Here is a 20,464-nt window from a genome sequence, read left to right on the forward strand (position 1 = left end):
TTAGCCAGGATGGTCTCGATCTCCTGACCTCGTGATCCGCCCGTCTCGATCTCCCAAAGTGCTGGGATTACAGGCTTGAGCCACCGCACCCGGCCTTGGTTGGTGAATTCTTATCCATTCTGCCATTCTGTATCTCTTAAGTGGAGCATTTAGGCCATTTACATTCAATGTTAGTATTGACATGTGAGATTCTATTCTATTCATCATACTATTTGTTGCCTGAATACTTTTTTTTTCCCATCATGTTATTATTTTACAGGTCCTCTGAGATTTATGCTTTAAGTTCTATTTTGGTGTATTTCAAGGATTTGTTTCAAGATTTAGAGCTGCTTTTAGCAGTTCTTGTAGTGCTGGCTTGGTAGTGGCAAATTCTCTGAGCATTTGTTTTCTGGAAAAGACGGTATCTTTCCTTCATTTGTGAAGCTTAGTTTCACTGGATACAAAATTCTTGGGTGATAATTGTTTTGCTTGAGGCTAAAGGTAGGACCTCAGTCCCTTCTAACTTGTAGGGTTTCTGCTGAGAAATCTGCTGTTAATCTGATAGGTTTTCATTTATAGGTTACCTGATGTTTTTGCCTCATAGCTCTTAAGATTTTTTTCTTCATCTTGACTTTAGATAATCTGATGTCTGTGTGCTGAGGTGATGATCTTTTTGTGATGTATTTCTCAGGTGTTCTTTGAGCTTCTTGTATTTGGATGTCTAGATCTCTAGCAAGGCCAGGGAAGTTTTCCTTGATTATTCATTCAAATATGTTTTCCAAACTTTTAGATTTCTCTTCCTTAGGAACACCAATTATTCTTAGGTTTGGTCATTTAACACAATCCCAAACTTCTTGGAGGCTTTGTTCATTTTTTTTTAATTCTTTTTTCTTTATCTTTGTCAGATTGGGGTAATTTAAAAGCCTTGTCTTTGAGCGCTGAAGTTCTTTCTTCTACTTGTTCAAATCTGTTGTTGAGACTTTCCATTTCTCTAAGTGTGGCCTTCATTTCCAGAAGTTGTTATTGTTTTTTATTTATGCCATCTGTTTCACTGGATATTTTTCCATTCATATCCTATATCATTTTTTGGATTTATTTAAGTTAGACTTCACCTTTCTCTGGTACCTCATTGATTAGCTTAATAATTGACCTTCTGAATTCTGTTTTGGTAATTCGGGGATTTCGTCTTGAATTGGATCCATTGTGGTGACTTAGCGTGATCTTTTGGGGTATTAAAAAAACTTGTTTTGTCATGTTACCAGAAATGTTTTTCTGTTTCCTTCTCATTTGGGTAGACTATGGCAGAGGGAAGAGCTGGGGCTCAGGGCAATGTTTAGATTCTTTCAGCCCATGGAGTACTCCCTTGGTTTGGTGTTCTCCCCCTTCCTCTAGGGATGGGGCTTACTGAGAGCCAAACTGCAGTGATTGTTATTTCTCTTCTTTATCTAGCCACCCGGTGGAGATATCAGGCTCTGGACTAGTCCTGGGAAGTGTCTGCACAGAGTCCTGTGATATGATCCATCTTCAGATCTCTCAACTGTGGATACCAACACCTGCTTTGGTGGAGGTAGCAGGGGAGTGAAGTGGACTCGGAGAGGGTCCTTGGTTGTATTTTTGTTAAGTGAGCTGGTTTTGTTTTGGTTGGCCTCTAGCCAGGAGGTGGCACTTTCAAGAGCTCATCAGCTGCAGTAGTATAGGGAGGATGCAAGCTTGCCCTAGGGTCAGGCAGTAGGTGAAGCGATAGAGGTCCCAAGAGATGTCCTTTGTCTTCAGCTACCAGGGTGGGTAAACAAAAACTATCAGGTAGGGGCAGAGTCAGGCATGTCTGAGCTGAGACTCTCCTTGAGTGGGACTTGCTGAGGCTGCTGTGGGGGATGGGGGTGCAGTTCCTAGGCCAATGGAGTAATGTTCCCAGGGGGAATTTGGCTGCCTCTACTGCATCACACACATCACCAGGGAAGTGGGGGAAAGCTGGTAGCCATAGGCCTTGACCCAGCACCCATGCAGCCTGCAGCCCAAAAGGTTGGTCTCACTCCCACCGTGCACCCCCAACAGCACCAAGTTTATTTCCAAGCAGCCAGTGAGCAAGGCTGAGAACTTGCCCCAGCTACAAGCTTCCTAGCTGAGAAAGCAAACTGTGACTCACAGTTCCTAAGCTGTGCCATGAAACCCGCAGTGGCAGTCTACCTCCTTCAAAAAGTGTGGATTCTCTCAGCTTTCCTGGTATGTTCATGTGGTAGTTCTTGGAGCAAAAGTTCATGTCACGCACGTCCGTGTGAAGAGAGTCCACCAAACAGGCTTTGTATGAGCAACAGACTGTTTATTTCACCTGGGTGCAGGCGGGCTGAGTCCAAAAAAGGAGTCAGCAAAGGGTGGTGGGATTATCATTAGTTGTTATAGGTTTGGGATAGGCCTACAAAGTACATTTTTAAGGGTGGGGGAGAATATTACAAAGTACCTTCTTAAGGGCGGGGGAGAATATATCGTATCAGTTAGAGTGGGGCAGGAACAAATCACAATAGTGGAATGTCATCAGTTAAGGCTATTTTCACTTCTTTTGTGGATCTTCAGTTGCTTCAGGCCATCTGGATGTATACATGCAGGTCACAGGGGGTATGATGGCTTAGCTTGGGCTCAGAGGCCTGACATTTCTGTCTTCTTATATTAATAAGAAAAACAAAATAGTGGTGAAGTGTTGGGGTGGCGAAAATTTTTGGGGGTGGTATGGAGAGATAATGGGTGATGTTTCTCAGGGCTGCTTCGAGTGGGATTAGGAGCAGCATGGGAACCTACAATGGGAGAGATTAAACTGAAGAAAGATTTTGAGGTAAGGGGTGATACTGTGGGGTTGTTAGAAGGAGCATTTGTCGTTTGGAATTATTGGTGATGACCTGGATGCAGTTTTGTATGAATTGAGAAACTAAACAGAAGACACAAGGTCCAAATGAAAGAAGGAGAGACACAAGGTCCAAATAAAAGAAGGAGAAAAGTAGGTGTTAAAGGAGTAAGAATTGGGAGTACCCAGGACATCCAATTAGTGTCCAAGGGGGTTCAACATAATTATTTGCTTGGTTGGCGAGTCTTTGGGCTCTATCCTTGAGTTTTTTATGTTGTCATATACCAGGCCATATTGATTTAGGTAAAAACAACACTCTTCATTTAAAAATATACAGATTCCTCCTTTTCAGCAGTGAGTAAATTGAGGCCTCAGCGATTTTGGAGGAAAGAGAAATGCAAAGCCAGCAATTGTTTGTTAAAGAAGGATTAGAAACGGCTAGAGAGAGTGAGTGAGATTGATAGTGTGGTGGAGATAGCTGGGGAGAGGTATAGGGAGGCTTAAGAACGGGAACGAGAATAAGAATGAATATAAAAGTAAAGAATAGAACTTCATCAGGGTGAAAGTATTGGAGTGTACCCTAGCAAAGATCATCTGTCCACTCCAAGAGGGAGTCAAGAGTGGCGGATTGGGGATAGAGTTTCACAATGGAAAGGAAATGAGAGGTTTGAAGAGGTGGGCTAACAGCTTGTAACCTACATGGAAGAGGTTATGAAATGATGACAGAATAGGGGCCTGTGAGGCTGGAAGATTTTTTTTTTTTTCTTTTTTTGGTCTAAGAACCATATGCCTTGAGTGGAGAGGGATTGATAGGTGGAAACTTCAGTGGGACAGTAAATAGGAGTGACCAATGAGAAGGAGAAAAACTGGCCACGAGGGACAGAAGTTGGAACGCTAGCTGCTTCTTTAGCTACCTTATCAGCATAAGCGCCCTCAGCGATGGGATCTGATGCCTTTTGATGGCCCTTGCAGTGAATGACTCCAGCGTCCTTTGGAAGTAAAGCAGCTTCAAGAAGAGTTTTTATTAAAGAGGCATTAATGATGGAGGACCCTTACATAGTGAGGAAATTTCTTTCTGCCCATATAACAGCATGCTGGTGCAGGATATGGAAGGCATATTTTGACACAGTGTAAATATTGATGTGTATTCCCTTTACAAGAGTGAGGGCCAGACTTAAGGCAATGAGTTTGGCTTGCTGAGAGATAGTTGGGGGGGCAGACCAGCAGCCTCAGTGATAGATGTGGAAGATACTGTAGCATAGCCTGCCTTTGCTGTTGAGTGGAAATTAGGCCTGGTGGAACTGCCATCAATAAACCAAGTGTGATCAGGGTGAGGAACATGAAAGAAGGAAATATGGGGAAATGGCGTGAATGCCGGGTGGATCAGAGAGAGAACAGTCATGGGGGCCAGGTGTGGTGTCCGGAATAATGTGGGAGGCCAGATTGAAGTCTAGGCCAGGAACAATGGTAACTGTGGGAAACTCAACAAAGAGTGAGTACAGCTAAAGGAACAGGGGAGCAGAAGGTATACATGTCAGGTGTGAGGAAGAAAATAGATTTTGGAAGTTATGAGAACTGTAGAGAGTGAGTTGCGCATAGTTTGTGATTTTGAGGGCCTCTAAAAGTATTAGGGCAGTGGTGGCCGCCACATGGAGACATAATGGCCAGCCTAAAACAGTAAGGTCAAGTTGTTTGGACAAAAAGGCTACAGGGCACAGTCCTGGTCCTTGTGTAAGAATTCCAGCTGCACAGCCCTGCACTTCAGCTGTGTGTAATGAAAAGGGTTGGGATGAGTCAGGGAGAGCTAGTGTGGGAGCAGTCTCTAAAGCTGTCTTCAAGGAACGGAAAGTGGAGTGGGGAAAGGATTTACGATCTATGGGGTCCTAGGTTTCCTTTTGTGAGTTTATATAATGCTTTTGTTAGGATGGCAAAACCAGGTATCCAACTATGCCTAGAAAGGAAAGGAGTTGTTGTTTTGTAGAGGGGGTTGGAGTTTGAGAGTTCAGTCAGACATGATTGGCAGGGAGAGCACATGTATTTTTATGAAAAATTATGCTGAAGTAGGTAATGAATGGAGAAGAAATTAGAGCTTTGGAAGGGGATACCCAATATCCCTTGGAGAATAAATGTTGAAGGAGCAGGAGGGTGTCTTGTTGAGAAGATTCAGAGGAGGAGCTACAAAGTAGAAGGTCATCAATATATTGAATAAGGTGAGAAGCGGAGGGGAGGAAATAAAGTAAATCTTAAGAAAGAGCTTGGCTGAAGTAATGAGGGCTGTCTCTGAAGCCTTGCGGCAGTACAGTTCAGGTAAGCTGCTGGGACTGATGGGTGTCAGGGTCAGTCCAGGTAAAAGCAAAGAGAGGCTGGGATGAGGGGTGTAGGGGAACAGTGAAAAAAGCATCTTTAAGATCAAGCATGGAATAGTGTGTGGTGGAGAAAGGTATTGAGGACAAAAGAGTGTATGGGTTGGGCACCACAGGGTGGATAGGCAAAACAATTTGGTTGATAAGGCACAGATCCTGAACTAACCTGTAAGACTTGTCCGGTTTTTGAACAGGTAAAATGGGAGAATTGTAAGGAGAGTTTATAGGTTTTAGAAGCCTATGCTATAGCAGGCAAGTGATAACAGGCTTTAATCCCCTTAAAGCTGTTGTGGAATGGGATACTGGCATTGAACAGAACAAGGGTGATTAGGTTTTAATGGGATAGTAATGGGCATGTGATCGATTGCCAGGGAGGAAATGAAGGTGTCCCATACTTGTAGGTTAAGGTGGGGGGATACAAGAGGAAGACGCGAGGGAGGCTTTGGGTTGGGAAGAAGGGTGGCAATGAGATGTGGCTGTAGTCCAGGAATAATCAGGGAAGCAGATAATTTGGTTAAAATGTCTCAGCCTAATAAGGGAACTGGGCAGGTGGGGATAACTAAAAAAAGAGTGCATAAAAGAATGTTGTCCTAGTTGGCACCAGAGTGGGGAAGTTTTAAGGAGTTTTGAAGCTTGGTCGTCAATACCCACAACAGTTATGGGGACAAGAGAAACAGGCCCTTGAAGGTAATGTGGAGTGGGTAGCCCCTGTATCACTTAAACAGGGGATGGACTTACCCTCCACTGTAAGAGTTACCCAAAGCTCGGTGTCCGTGATGGTCCAGGAGGCTTCCAAAGCGATCAGGCAGCATCAGTCTTCAACTGCTAAGCCAAGGAGATCTGGTAAGGAGTCAGCCAAGGAACGTTGGGTTTGGGCTCCAGGGGCTTTAGGAGCGGCGGCAATGTGAGTCAGACAGTCCAGCCTCCAGTGGGGGCCCACACAGACAGGGCATGGCTTAGGAGGAATCCCAGCCTGTGGGCATTCTGAGACCCAGTGGCCAGGCTTTTGGCATTTGCAGCAAGGTGCGTGAGGATGTTTTGAAGGAGCCCTGGCTTGGATGTTCTGAAGTTTTTGTATGCTGGAGACATAGTTGGGGGTTGTCTTACAGCAGAGGCAAATAGCTATAACTCAGAAGTGCGTTGCTGTCTGGCTACCTCCTCTCTATTGTATACCTTGAAGGTGAGGTTGATGAATTCCTATTGTGGGGTTTGAGGACTGGATTCCAATTTTTGAAGCTTTTTTCTAATGTCAGGAGCTGACTGTGTGATAAAATGCATATTAAGAATAAGGTGGTCTTCTGGCCCCTCTGGGTCTAGGGCGGTAAAGCATCTAAGGGTTGTTGCCAAATGTGCCATGAACTGGGCTGGGTTTTTATATTTGATTAAAAAGAGCCTAAATGCTAACTGATTTGGGAGAGGTGAGATAAAGAAAAAAGGAGCATTAACCTTGACTATGCCTTTAGCTCCTGTCACCTCTTTAAGAGGAAATTGTTGGGCAGATTGGAGAGGCTTAGTCACAGAATGAAACTGTAAGCCAGACCGGGTGTGAAGAGGGGAGGTGATAGAAAGATTATAGGGTGGGGGAGCAGAGGCTGATGAAGAATTGGGACCTGGCTCGGCCTGGCAAGGAGCAGCCTAGGGAGAAGGGGAGAGGTCAGATGAGTCCGTAGAAAAGAAGGATTCAAAGGACTCGGAGCTTGGGGTGGAGACTGAAGGAACAGACAGGAGAGAAAGAAGAAAGATTTGGGATGAGTTGCATTGGGAGGAGAGACTAGGGAGGGACCAATGTGTAGCAGAATGCCTGGACGTCAGGCACCTCAGACCAGTTGCCCATTTTTTGACAAAAATTATCTAGATCTTTTAGGATAGACAAATCAAAAGTGCCATTCTCTGGCCTCTTGGAACTACTGTCAAGTTTGTATTGGGGCCAAGCGGTATTACAGAAGAAAATTAGGCAGTTAAGTTTTAGGTCAGGTGTGAGTTGATAAGGTTTTAAGTTATTGAGAACACAGCCTAAGGAACAAGAAGGGGGAATGGAGGGTGGAAGGTTGCCCATAGTGAAGGAGGTAAGCTTAAAGAGAAAGGTAGAGACACAGAGAAGGCAGGTGGGGAGCAGCCAAAGCAGGCATCCCCGCAATTGACTTGCCACCAAGGGAATGTGGGTGAATGACCAAGGCAGACGTCCCTGCAGTAATCAGACACCAATGTAATGTGGGTGAATAATCAGGCAGGTGTCCCCACAGTGATTAAACACCAAGGGAAAGCTGTCTTCCCGAGTCCGTGACCGGCACCGGAGTTTTGGGTCCATGGATAAAATGTGTCTCCTTTGTCTCTGCTAGAGAGGAAAAAGAACTGGAATTGGAAGGACAGGGAGATGGAAGGGTAGCGAGAGAGACTGGAGAAGAGTGAAAACACCGCTTATGTGATTTGAAATTGGTGAGATGTTCCTTGGGCTGGTTGGTCTGCGGACCCAAGGTCATAGGAGGATCTCCTCATGGAGTGAGGGCAAGGACAGGGGACCGGTCTCCCAAAGGAGTCCTCCTGTCCCGGATCTTCGGCACCAGATGTGATGCGCATATGTGTGAAGAGAGTGCACCAAACAGGCTTTGTGTGAGCAACAAGGCTATTTATTTCACCTAGATGCAGGCAGGCTGAGTCCGAAAAAGGAGTCAGCAGCGGGTGGTGGGATTATCATTAGTTCTTACAGGTTTGGGATAAGTGTACAAAGTACATTCTTAAGGGCGGGGGAGAATATTAGGAAGTACCTTCTTAAGGGCAGGGCAGAATATATTGTCTCAGTTAGGGTGGGGCAGGAATAAATCACAATGGTAGAATGTCATCAGTTAAGGCTATTTTCACTTCTTTTGTGAATCTTCAGTTGCTTCAGGCCATCTGGATGTATATGTGCAGTTCACAGGGGATATGATGGCTTAGCTTGGGCTCAGAGGCCTGACAGTTCACAACATGAGTCTCCACGCTGCTTCATCCATCTGAGTGGGAGTTGCAAGTTAGTCCTGCCTCCTATCCGCCGTTTTCAGCCTTGGTATTTTGATAGGGATTGCATTAAATCTATAGATTGCTTTGGGCAATATGCTCATTTTAGTGATATTATTCCAGTCCAGTGGGGCATGGGATGTTTTCCATTTTTTTGTGTGTCACCTTCAATTTCTTTTCTTTTTTTTTTTGAGATGGAGTTTGTCGCCCAGTCTGGAGTGCAGTGGCACGATCTCGGCTCACGACAACCTTCACCTTCTGAGTTCAAGTGATTCTTCTGCCTCAGCCTCCTGAGTAGCTAGGATTACAGTCACCTGCCATCATGCCCAGCTAATTTTTTGTAGAGACAGGGTCTCACCATGTTGGCCAGGCTGGTCCTGAACTTCCGACCTCAGGTGATCAGTCCGCCTCGGCCTCCCAATGTGCTGGGATTACAGGCGTGAGTCATCACACCTGGCCTTCAATTTCTTATACCAGTGTTTTGTTTTTCTTGTAGAGATCTTCACCTCCTTGGTTAAATTTATTCCTATGTATTTGTGTGTGTGTGTGTGTATTTTTTTGAGACAAGATCTCACTCTGCTGCCCAGACTGGAGTGCAGTGATATGATCATGACTCACTGCAGCCTTGACTTCCTGTGTTCACATGATCCTCCCACCTCATACTCCCGAGTAACTGGGACTACAAGCATGCATGACCACACCTGACTAACTTTTTTGTATTTTTTGTAGAGGTGGGGTTTTGCCTTGTTGCTCAGGCAGGTCTTGAATGCCCACCTCAGCCTCCCAGAATGCTAGGATTACAGGCCTGAGCCACCGCACCTGGCCCAGGTGTTTTATGACTGTTGTAAATGGGATTGGCTTTTTTCTTTCTCATCTAGATATTATTGGTATAGAGAAGTGCTACTGATTTTTGTACATTGATTTTGTATCCTGCAACTTTACTGAATTCGTTTATCAAAATTAAGTTTTTTGATAGAGTCTTCAGGTTTTTGCAGATATAAGATCGTGTCATCAGCAAAGAGGAACAATTTTACTTCCTCTTTTCCAATTTGTATTCCTTTTATTTCTTCCTCTTGCTGATTACTCTGGCCTCGACTTCCAGTACTGTTTTGAATAGCTGTGATGAAAGAGGGCTTCCTTATCTTGTTCCAGTTCTTGGAGGAAAGCTTTCAGCTTTTCCCCATTCAGTATGATGTTAGCTGGGGAATTGGTGAGGAAATACTTATGACAGTTACAGTCCTTGTTTCTGCAGCTGGTCATGTAGTCATAACTGGTATTGATGACTGCCTTCTTCTGCTACCCATTCTGTATTCCCTTTGCCTTCAGCAAACACCTCAGCAAGTTGTGGGGTTTTTCCTGGTGGAGTGACATAAACCTTCATTCCTAAGGGATCTGGACCATTTGTAGTCCTGCCTGCATTGGGCTGTTGTAGTTTCCCATTGATCCCATTAATCACAGGGTGCGGTAATACTAAGAGACGCCCTAATGGATCTCCTGTATTCCAAGCATACTCTTCCCTACTTCTGTTATGGAGCAGTAGACTGATTTCATCTTGGTAGTCTGGGTCACTCACCCCAGCCAACACTGTAACTCCCTTCTCAGCCTGTTGACTTAAAGGTAGGAGGAGCCCAAAGTGTCCAGGTGGTAATCTTAACTTCCAGTTTAATTGAATCATTGTTGTGTCTCCTGATGACAGTGTTTCTCCCTCTGGAACTAAGACCTCTAGGCCAGCAGAACGTAGTGTCGCAGGAAAAGGAAGCAAATATGTTGCTAGTGGATCACTAGGGGTGATGGTGAGTGGTGCCACTTCCACTTCCACCCCTTGATTCCTGGACCCCTGACTCCTGACTATGGGAGAAACAGTACCATATATTGGACGCTGATTCAGAGCATACACAGCCTTCTGGAGAACTTTGCTGCAGCCCTGCAAAATGTTGTCACCTAGTTGGCATTGTAATTGTGACTCAAAAGGCCATTCCACCGTTCTGTCAATCCAGCTACTTCAGGATGATGGAAACATGGTAAGACCAGTGAGTTCCATGAGCATGAGCCCACTGCCACACTTCTGTAGCTGTAAAGTGAGTGCCTTGGTCAGAGGTAGTGCTGTGTGGAATACTGTGACGGTGGATGCATGAGCCCACTGCCACACTTCTTTAGCTGTAAGGTGAGTGCCTTGGTCAGAGGCAGTACTGTGTGGAAGACCGTGAGTCCACAGATGGTAGTCTTGGCAGAAGCACTGCGTGCAGGATAGGCAAACCCATATCAAGAGTAAATGTCTATTCCAGTGAGGACAATCCTCTGCCCTTTCCATGATGTAACAATCTGCCACCAGGTGGCTGGCTGATCACCCCAAAGAATGATGCCATATCAAGGGCTCAGTGTTGATCTCTGCGGCTGGCAAATTGGGCTCAGCAGTGGCCGTAGCTAGGTCAGCCTTGGTGAGTAGAAGTTCATGTTGCTGAGCCCATGCATAACTTCTGCCCCTGCCGCCATGGCCACTTTGTTCATGGGCCCATTGGGTGATGACAAGGGTGGCTGGGGAAAGAGGCCGAGTGGTGTCCACAGAACAGTTCATCCTATTCACTTGATTCTTAAAATCTTCCTCTGCTGAGGTCACCCACTGGTGAGCACTCACATGGGATACAAATGTCTTCACAGCTTTTGACCACTCAGAGAGGTCCATCTGCATACTTCTTCCCCAGATTTCTTTGTAACCAATTTTCCAGTCATGCTTCTTCCACATCCCTGACCATCCAGCCAAACCATTGGCTACAGCCCATGAATCAGTATATAATCGCACATCTGGTTATTTTTCCTTCCATGCAAAGTGCACAACCAGGTGCACTGCTTGAAGTGCTGCCCACTGGGAAGATTTCCCTTCACCGCTGTCCTTCAGGGATGTTCTAGAAAGGGACTGTCATGCTGCATCTGTCCAATTTTGGGTAGTGCCTGCATATTGTACAGAACCGTCTGTGAACCAGGCCCTAGTCTTCTCTTCCTCTGTCAACTGATCATAGGGGAAACTCCCCATGAGGCCATTGGTGCAGGCTGGGGGAGAGAAGACAGAGTGGGAGGAGTGGAGACCATGGGCATTTGAGCCACTTCCTCACGTAACTTACTTGTGCATTCAGGACCTGATCAAGCCGTGTCACATATATACCACTTCAATTTGATGATGCAATGCTGCTGTGCACGGCCCACTTCATGGCTAGATGGGTCAGAAAGCACCCAGTTCATGATAGGCAGTTCAGATCGCACCATGACTTGATGACCCATGGTCAAATGTTCAGTTTCCACCAAAGCCCAGTAACAAGCCCCAAGAGCTGTCTTTCAAAAGGAGAGTAGTTACCTGCAGATTATGGCAGGGCCTTGCTCCAAAATCCGAGATGCCTCTGCTGTGATTCACCTATGGGGGCCTGCCAAAGGCTCCAAACAGCATCCTCATCTGCCACTGACACCTCAAACACCATTGGATCTGCTGGGTCATATGGGCCAAGTGGCAGAGCAGCTCATACAGGACCTGTCTCCTGTTCTGAACCCCACTCAAAACTGGCAGCCTTTTGGGTCACTTGATAAATGGGCCAGAGTAAAACACCCAAATAAGGACTGTGAGCCTCTAAAATCCAAATAAGCCGAGTAGGCATTGTGCCTTTCATTGTAGGAGGGGCCAAATGCAACAACTTATCCTTCACCTTAGAAGGAATATCTCTCAACAATCCCCACACCACTGGACCCCTAGAAATTTTACTGAGGTAGAGGGTCCCTTAATTTTAGTCAGGTTTATTTCCCATCCTCTGGCATGCAAATGTCTCACCAGTAAGTCCAGTGTGTTTGCTACATCCTGCTCACTGGATGCAATCAGTATGTCATCAGTGTGATGGACCAGTGTGATATCTTGTGGAAATGAAAAGCAATCAAGGGCTTTCTGAATAAGATCATGACACAAAACCAGAGGGTTGATATACTCCTGAGTTAGAACAGTAAAGGTCTATTGAAGGCAAATTGCTTGGTGGGCCTTATGGGCAGGAGTGAAGAAAAAGGAATTTGCCAAGTCAGTGGCTGCATACCAGGTGCAAGGAGATGTGTTAATTTGCTCGAGCAATGAAACCACATCTGGTACAGCAGCTGCAGTTGGAGTCACCACTTGGTTAAGCTCATGGTAATTCACGGATCATTCCCCAAAGATCCATTGGTCTTCTGCACAGGCCAAATGGGAGAGTTGAATGGGGGTGGTGGGAATCACCACCCATTCATCTTTCAAGTCCTTGATAGTGGCACTAATCTCTGCAGTCCCTCCAGGGATATGATACCATTTTTGATTTACCATTTTTCTAGGTAGAGGCAGCTCTAATGGCTTCCATTTGGCCTTTCCCACCATAATAGCACTCACTCTACCAGTCAGGGAGCCAGTGTGGGGATTCTGCTAGCTGCCAAGTATGTCTATGCCAATTATGAATTCTGGCACCAGGGAAATGACCACAGGATAAGCCTGGAGACCCACTGGACTCACTCTAAGTTGGAGCTGAGCTAAAACTCCATTAATTACCTGACCTCCATAAGCCCCTACTTTTAACTGGAGGACCACAGTGACATTTTGGGTCCCCTGGAATCATCATCAGCTCAGAGCCAGTGTCCAGTAGTCCCCAAAATGTCTGATCATTTCCCTTTCCTCAATGCACAATTACCCTGGTAAAAGGCCGGAGGTCTCTTTGGGGAAGGATGGGAGAAAGATTAACAACATAAATTGTCGGTACTACAGTGGGGTCCTTTTTCAAGGGGACCCAGCCTCCCCTTCATTCAGGGGGTTCTCGGTCTGTAAACTGGCTCAAGTTTGGAAATTGTTTGAGGGGCTGTGATTCTCGGTTTTTGTAATTCAAATTAGTCTTTTATCCATTCGACCTAGAAGTTTTCTGCTTATATAAATTTGAAAACTCAGGCAATTCTTTTTTAGTGTAGCACATCTACTCCTGAGTCACACTCTCATCCTCACCTCCAGGGGCCCGCTGGGACTTTAGTCTAGTTATAGTCTAGAAGCAAACAGGGGTGTTGGAGGTGGCTCCTGAAGAGAATCAACATCATCTTGCCTGGCAACTGCCTCAGGGGAGGACATCATTGTCACTGCAGGCAGCACAGGGTTTATCTCCTCAGACAGAGGTGGAAGGGCTGATGGCAGCATGGTTCAGAGAGGGGATGTTGCCACTCCTGGGTATGGGGAAGCTGTTACTTCTGGCAAAAAAAGGTTCATCAGAGTTTACAAATTCAGTGTCTGCAGCTTCATCAGGATCCTCGCACGTGTCCCTGCAGGATCCCATTCTTTTCCAATCAATGCCCTCACTTTAACAGTAGACACCTGTAGAGGCTGTTCATGCATCTTTCCTTGCAGGTCAGCCACTCGCATAATAACAGCTTGTGTCTATTTTTCCACAACTTCAGTTCTTTCCCTGCAGGAGATAAGACTCTCACTCAGGGCAATCTTAGCAGATTTGAGACTCAGTATCTGCTTCTGAAGCCAGGAGATAGAATCCCTGAGTTCATCATTTTCTTTCATTACTTTGTCCACTGAAATTAGGAGCAACCAACCAGCTTCATTATGTTCCTTGGTTCTCCACACATGGCCAAAGGTATTATGTATAGAGTCACTAAACTCATTGCCTCTCATGAATGAAGAATCAGGAATGTCAAATGCCTTTATTTTCCATAACTCTCCAAACAGTTTACGCCAAAGACTATCAGTGTTCTGCATACTACTAGAAGTAGAGTCCTTAGCATTTTGGGGTCTAATCATATTAAGCAGCCAGAAACCCCAAAACCAATGAAAGAACTCCATCTTAATATTCTGTTCCTCTAGAACCACTCTTGGTACCAAAATCTGTATTAGGGTTCTCTAGAGGTACAGAACTAATAGAATAAATACATACATATAAAGGGGAGTTTATTAAGCATTAACTCACACAATCACAAGGTCCCACAATAGGCCGTGGGACCTGCAGGCTGAGGAGCAAGGAGAGCCTGTCCAAGTTCCAAAACTGAAGAACTTGGAGTCCGATGTTCCAGGGCAGGAAACATCAAGCACAGGAGAGAGATGTAGGCTGGGAGGCTAGGCCAGTCTTGCCATTTCATGTTTTTCTGCCTGCTTTATATTCGCTGGCAGGTGACTAGATTGTGCCCACCCAGATTAAGGGTGGGTCTGCCTTCCCGAGCCCACTGACTCAAATGTTAATTTCCTTTGGTAACACCCTCACAGACACACCACATCCTTCAGTCCAATCAAGATGACACTCAGTATTAACCATCACAATGTTTATTCATTTTTCAAATGTAGGCATGGCCAGCCAATTGCGATTGTCGTTTTAGAAACGTACTATAAGGCAGAAGGCCACATCTTTCTTCTGCTTTTTCTCAACACTATAAAGAAGGTATATAATTAATTTTTCCATTCTAAACGTCAGCTTCTTCCACTAGAACGTTTGGATACACTACATAATTTAATCCTTTTAACTATATTACTTATCACTTTTGTTTTCATGATTTTAATGTTTTCAAATATTTTCTTAGTTTTCGAGTGGACTGTATTAACATCATTGAAAATATTATTTTAAAATTTAATTCTTAAGAATTTACAAATTATTCTTCTCATTCTCAGAAAGGAGCCATGAGGGGAAGCTATCATTTTCTTTTGCTTTGCCCCCCTTCCCATTCCATCACTGAAAAAATGAAAAGAAATTAATAATTGCAGCTTGGAATACTCCATCTGTTCTGAGGTCACTACGTTCTGTTTCTCTCAAGGGTTCTAAATCATAGTCCATTAGTCTGCTTCCAAATATCAGCCCCGAGACTGGAGACCCCAAAGTGGGTAATACCACTGAGAGAGTAATTGCAGATAAATGATTTATTTTTTCCTGGTATAATAAAACCATGAAGGTTGAATACGAAAATTCTGAAAGCACTAAACCAAAGCTGCATAATAACTAAAGGAATAATAGGCAGTTTATAAAAGAGCAAAAACTAGAGAAGCATAAGTGGTACATGAAGTTAAAGCTGAAAAGAACTTTAAACGTAATCCGGTAACCAAATTTTACAGATTAAGTAAATTGAGTCTTAAAGCTAAAGTGATACAATCAGAAATATATGGCTATTTAAGGCATTTTGAGATTTGTCCAAGGTTCTCCCCACAATACCCACTGGCCCTTTCAGTGGATTTAGTCCTGTATTTCTTAAAGTTTGTTCTTCTGTGGGCACTGGTCCCATAAACATGCTCTAAACCCTAAAGAGTTCAACGAGTTTGGGGCACATATCATGTAGCCCCTTCAAGATCCACTGTGCACACTGGTATTTTAAAGTCCCCAAGGATTGTTACAGCAAGACAAGCTCTGTTGCTTTGCTCAGTCCAGTGTTTCCCAAACTTACTTGAGTTCTGGACCGTTCTTCCTTGCAGCACCTATGAACACCTATGAAGGTGTTCTGGAAAACCTTCTAGGTTGGGGTAGATCTTGCAGCATGTGGAAGGTAAGTGAAGTGTAGAATATGAGATATGAACATGGGAATAACTACAATTTTATTCAGAAAGGAAAGATGAAGATGCAAGACTAGAGACTTATTACTTAATGTCACTAGGGAAATAGTATTATTAGACAAAAATATCTTGTTCTTTAAAATGAATGCTAAAAGAGATTGGTGTTGTTACACTGATTTCCTTCTACTGTTGTTACCAACATCAACTTTATTAAACTCAGAATGCTTAATTAAGTCATTTTACCCTCTGTTTGTTTTCCAGGACACTGTAATTTATGATCGACTGGCAGAGACATCAAAATACAAAGAAATTACCCTAAAACATTTAGAGCAGTTTGCTACAGAAGGTAAGTGTAATTCGGCAATAAAGCATGATTAAAATAAAAGGAAATCATATATTTCAACTCAAGACTTTCTATTAAAAACTTATGTAGCTATTAAAATTGTTATTCAGTGTATTGCAACTCAAGACTTTTAGAGAGCCCCTACCACAAGCCAGGCTCTGTGTGAAGCCTGAGAATCCAAAATAAGATAATCAAGCTTCGCCCTGTCTCTCTGTCCTCCTGAAATATATTATGTGCAAGGCAAAGCAGTACCTAGTCTAGAGAGAGGATCTAGGTTAGATGAAAGGCAGCAAGGGTTGTTAAACATGAGAGTCAGTTACTACAAGAATTTGTAGAGTCTTATCTCATACTTGACAATGGTAGTTATAGCTGAATCTAAATCTCCAGTCTCAATTTTCACTCCTATCTGTTTCAGCTGGAACTGTTGCCAGTGGCACCAAACTGACCTGATCAAATACTTTTTTTCCTGTTAATTCAGGCAGAGAAAAGATAGGAATGCTTTTTAAAACACTAGGCAAAAACAAACAAACAAACAAAAAGATGGCTTTTGAAAAACCTCTGTATGGTACTTCAAAATGTAAAAGCATGGAAACATATATATTCATAGAATTCAGATTCCTTAAGGCCCAGCCTTAGACCTTGGCAGATACAACCTACCCAGCATACAATACAGATTCTTTTTGTTTTGGAGGAGAACTGAGGACATCTTTCTCCTCTCTGGATGTGATGTTAAAGATACTCCACTCTTAGATTTTAATGGTTTGGCCCACACCTCCACCCTATTCTTTCTGGCCCTGGGCTGGATGACACTTCTCCCCATGACTACCCTCCAGTACGTTTTCCAGCCAAGTTTCCAAGAGAGAAAAACATGTCCTAAGATGGCCCCATGATTTGAGTTCCACTCGCAGTGATCTGGCAGTAGACCACCCTTTCTTGGAAGGTAGAGTTCTCTGGGAACTTTGTATGTTCCTTGCTTCTTACTTCTGACGTGTTCCCTTAGACACATTTTGTCTTGAGATCGCTAAGCCTAGCATCTGGTCCTAGTCATTCTAAGAATTAAATGACCTGGAGTGAGGGCAGTGTCTTCTTGCGAACCTAAATAACTGCTTCCTTGCGTAGCTGACAAGTGCTTTGGCTTCTCCTTTCTTCCAATCCGTCTACATTTTTCTGGCTGAGAGAGATGTGAGTTATGAAATTGGCAGGCACCAGGCACAGGGGCAGGTCACTTTAAATATCAGCTTCGATTGTTTTCCCGGGGTGTATCTGCTGGCAGTTCTTTTTTGCCACTATCCCTCAACTGCACTTAGACTTTTAAACTACAGATTTATGGTGACAAAGAATAGTAATAAATGCCGTCATATATCCTAGTAAGAGGAAGGTGGCTTTCCCAGTAGACCCCACCGGGGTCTCTCATCCTTCGTAAATATCTGTGAGGCCACTATAAGAAGTCAGCCACTGTGCTTGGTACTGAGTTACTCTGAAGAACTCTGGGTCCCTGCTTTCCAAGTGCTTTCATAGAGGAGACACACAAGAAAAACTCTAAAACATTGTCACTCATGCCATAGGAGTGTTTCTGCCTTTGGCATCTGGGTGAGAGGAGGGTACATCAAAGAGATGATTTTCAGATCTGAGTCTTAAACTACTTGCAAGGCAGACAATGGGCAGTCATTGGGAAAAACAGGATGGAGAAAAAGTTACCAGCATGTGCAAAGACCCCTGTGTGTGGGAAGTGAATTGCAGGGAATGAGAGTGAAGGCACCTGATGAAACATGTATAAACCGTACTTTGGGGCTTACATTTTGTCCTGGGGAAAAATTGGAAGATTCGAAGCAAAAGAATTGCTTGATAAGATTAGGATTTTAGAAATGCCACACTAGGCATGGAAGATGGATTAAAGGGTTGGGAATTAGAAGCAGGGTACCAATTTTAAAGACCAGGGGAACATTAATCTACAATGTATACTAAGTTTTTGTCATAATTTAATTGGACTTCAGCATATTGTTTGTATGGAATCCCTTTTTTCAAAATGAGACTTTGTGAAATAAAAACAGAAACCTCAGACTTCTGAACAAAATTTTCTTTGATGTGTTGGGGTGATGTATGCTACCTTTTTCAGGGTTAAGAACTTTATGTTTTGCTGTGGCTGAGATTTCAGAGAGTGACTTTCAGGAGTGGCGAGCAGTCTATCAGCGAGCATCTACATCCGTGCAGAACAGGCTGCTCAAACTCGAAGAGAGCTACGAGTTGATTGAAAAGGTACGTGGATGATTCTGTTGATCATACAGGGGGTTTGGTTTCCAGAGAGTTTCGATCTTTATTCAAGGAACCAATGGAATAAAAGTCAAAATATCTTTTGACATACCATTCACTACTGAATACCCTCTCATCATCTAAGCATTAACAAATCTTTTTTTATTTTATTTTATTTTTTTTTTTTTTTTTTTGAGACGGAGTCTCGCTCTGTCGCCCAGGCTGGAGTGCAGTGGCGCGATCTCGGCTCACTACAAGCTCCGCCTCCCAGGTTTACGCCATTCTCCTGCCTCAGCCTCCCGAGTAGCTGGGACTACAGGCGCCCGCCATCTCGCCCGGCTAGTTTTTTGTATTTTTAGTAGAGATGGGGTTTCACCGTGTAGACCAGGATGGTCTCGATCTCCTGACCTCGTGATCCACCCGTCTCGGCCTCCCAAAGTGCTGGGATTACAGGCTTGAGCCACCGCGCCCGGCCAGCATTAACAAATCTTAATATGCGTTAAAATGTTGCTGAGAAGTCTTTGGGGTTAGATATTATTTTGTATAGATCTTCACCCTTTTCACAATTTTGGATCAATGTTTGGCCAGTCTAGCAATCTGCTTGCCAACGTATTTCAGTTTCTGGATCTCTGAGGATATGGAACATGCCCCCACATACACTCACACATTACGTACATGACATGTGTACTTTGAGTTAATAATATAATATGCAATACAATGTAAAATAGTACTGTAATCACACAGCTTGCATAGCTGATAATAATATATAAGAGAGTAATCCAGTGCTTACACTTGCCCAGTCATTGTGACAAACATACGCCTGTATTATTTCTGTGACAGCAATAAATGTTCTCATTTTACAGATAAGGAAACCAAGGCTATTAAGCCAGAAAGTGATGGATACATTTTGATTGATACTGTATAAATAGCAAGAATCTTGCTTCCTTAATTAGGCAAACATTTTTGTGTAGCACTTGCTGTCTGCCAGGTGCTGTTCATAGCACTTTCATCTATTAATCTAGTCAGTCCTCACAACATCCCTTTCAGATGCTAATTATTCCTAACTTATAGATGAAGAATCCAAGGTAACAGAGAGATTAAGTAATTTGGCTGAGAGTACACAGCTCCTAATAGGGGGAGCCAGAATCCTCACTCTTCCTCCAATATTCGTCCTCTGAATCACTCAAGTGTCTTCATTCTAACCTCTAGCTTGCCACTAGATAACTCTTCAATAGCACTCATGTTTGTGTTGCATAGAATCAAACTAGCCTGTCCGCTGCAGTTTACTTGATCTTTCCTCCAGGTAAGTAAAGACTAATAACTTTGTTCTTCTTTCCTCTCTATCAAACTGTGTACTTCCTTGTGCCTCTGTCTTGAGAAGTAGCTAGTGTTACCAGTACCTCCCTGGATATTTTCCCCCTCTGCTCCTCACCTCCCTTCCCTTTATGTAGTATGGGGATACCATGTTCTAGCTGCGGATGGTTTCCTTTATTCTACAAGGTCGCCATATGCAACTCGAGATATTGGTCTCCTGTCTCCTCAGCAGATTATCACTTTTTATGGAAGGTGATTGTTTCTCATATAGCCTTTATATTTTGTAAGGGGAAGATCCCTAAATATAAATATAAGCTCACATATATCATACCTGTATATATAGAGATAGATATGTAGATATATCTAGATATCTCCTCCTTATATTTGAACTTAACTTTTTATTCTGCTTATTTATAAGAAGACATGCAATAGCATGTGTGGTGTCTTCCAGGATGATACTCCCACCCTAAATTTTATAGGTGTACATACACCAGGGGGCTTGTTATCAATTGACTTATTTCAATGTCTCTCTCGCCTATCTTCCCCACTCCTTCCCTACCCACTCCTTCCCTCCCCACTCCCTCCCTCCACCTTCTCTCTCTCCACTTCCTAACGTATTTATATATGATCATGTCTTTGGGATATTTATGTAGTGAAATAAAATAATCTGAAGCCATAATCATAATCTCTTTTAATCTGCCTAGCTAAAGTCATATATCGTAAAGCATTAGTGCTATTGATTTTTAATCTTTGCTTCCCTTACTCTTTTAAGAATTAAAACAAAAAATATCCAGTTGGAAATGATTTTTTTCCTGTCTCTGAATGTAAGGCAGCCTTGCCTCCCATCCTCATGAGACAGAATTAATATGTAA

The 20,464-nt window shown here is 43.6% G+C and overlaps 1 protein-coding gene across 2 annotated transcripts in view; it reads left to right on the top strand.

Moving 5' to 3' along the window:
- Positions 1-20,464, top strand: part of ATP8A1 (ATPase, aminophospholipid transporter (APLT), class I, type 8A, member 1) — a 278,979-nt gene that overhangs the window by 136,426 nt on the left and 122,089 nt on the right. For both annotated transcript variants that reach the window (XM_011949035.1, XM_011949034.1), the window contains 2 exons: positions 15,947-16,031; positions 18,145-18,284. In XM_011949035.1, the coding sequence (XP_011804425.1) occupies positions 15,947-16,031; positions 18,145-18,284 (225 nt within the window). The remainder of the gene's footprint in view (positions 1-15,946; positions 16,032-18,144; positions 18,285-20,464) is intronic.

This window comes from Colobus angolensis, unplaced genomic scaffold (assembly GCF_000951035.1).
Source record: "Colobus angolensis palliatus isolate OR3802 unplaced genomic scaffold, Cang.pa_1.0 Scaffold29, whole genome shotgun sequence".
Taxonomy (NCBI): domain Eukaryota; kingdom Metazoa; phylum Chordata; class Mammalia; order Primates; family Cercopithecidae; genus Colobus; species Colobus angolensis.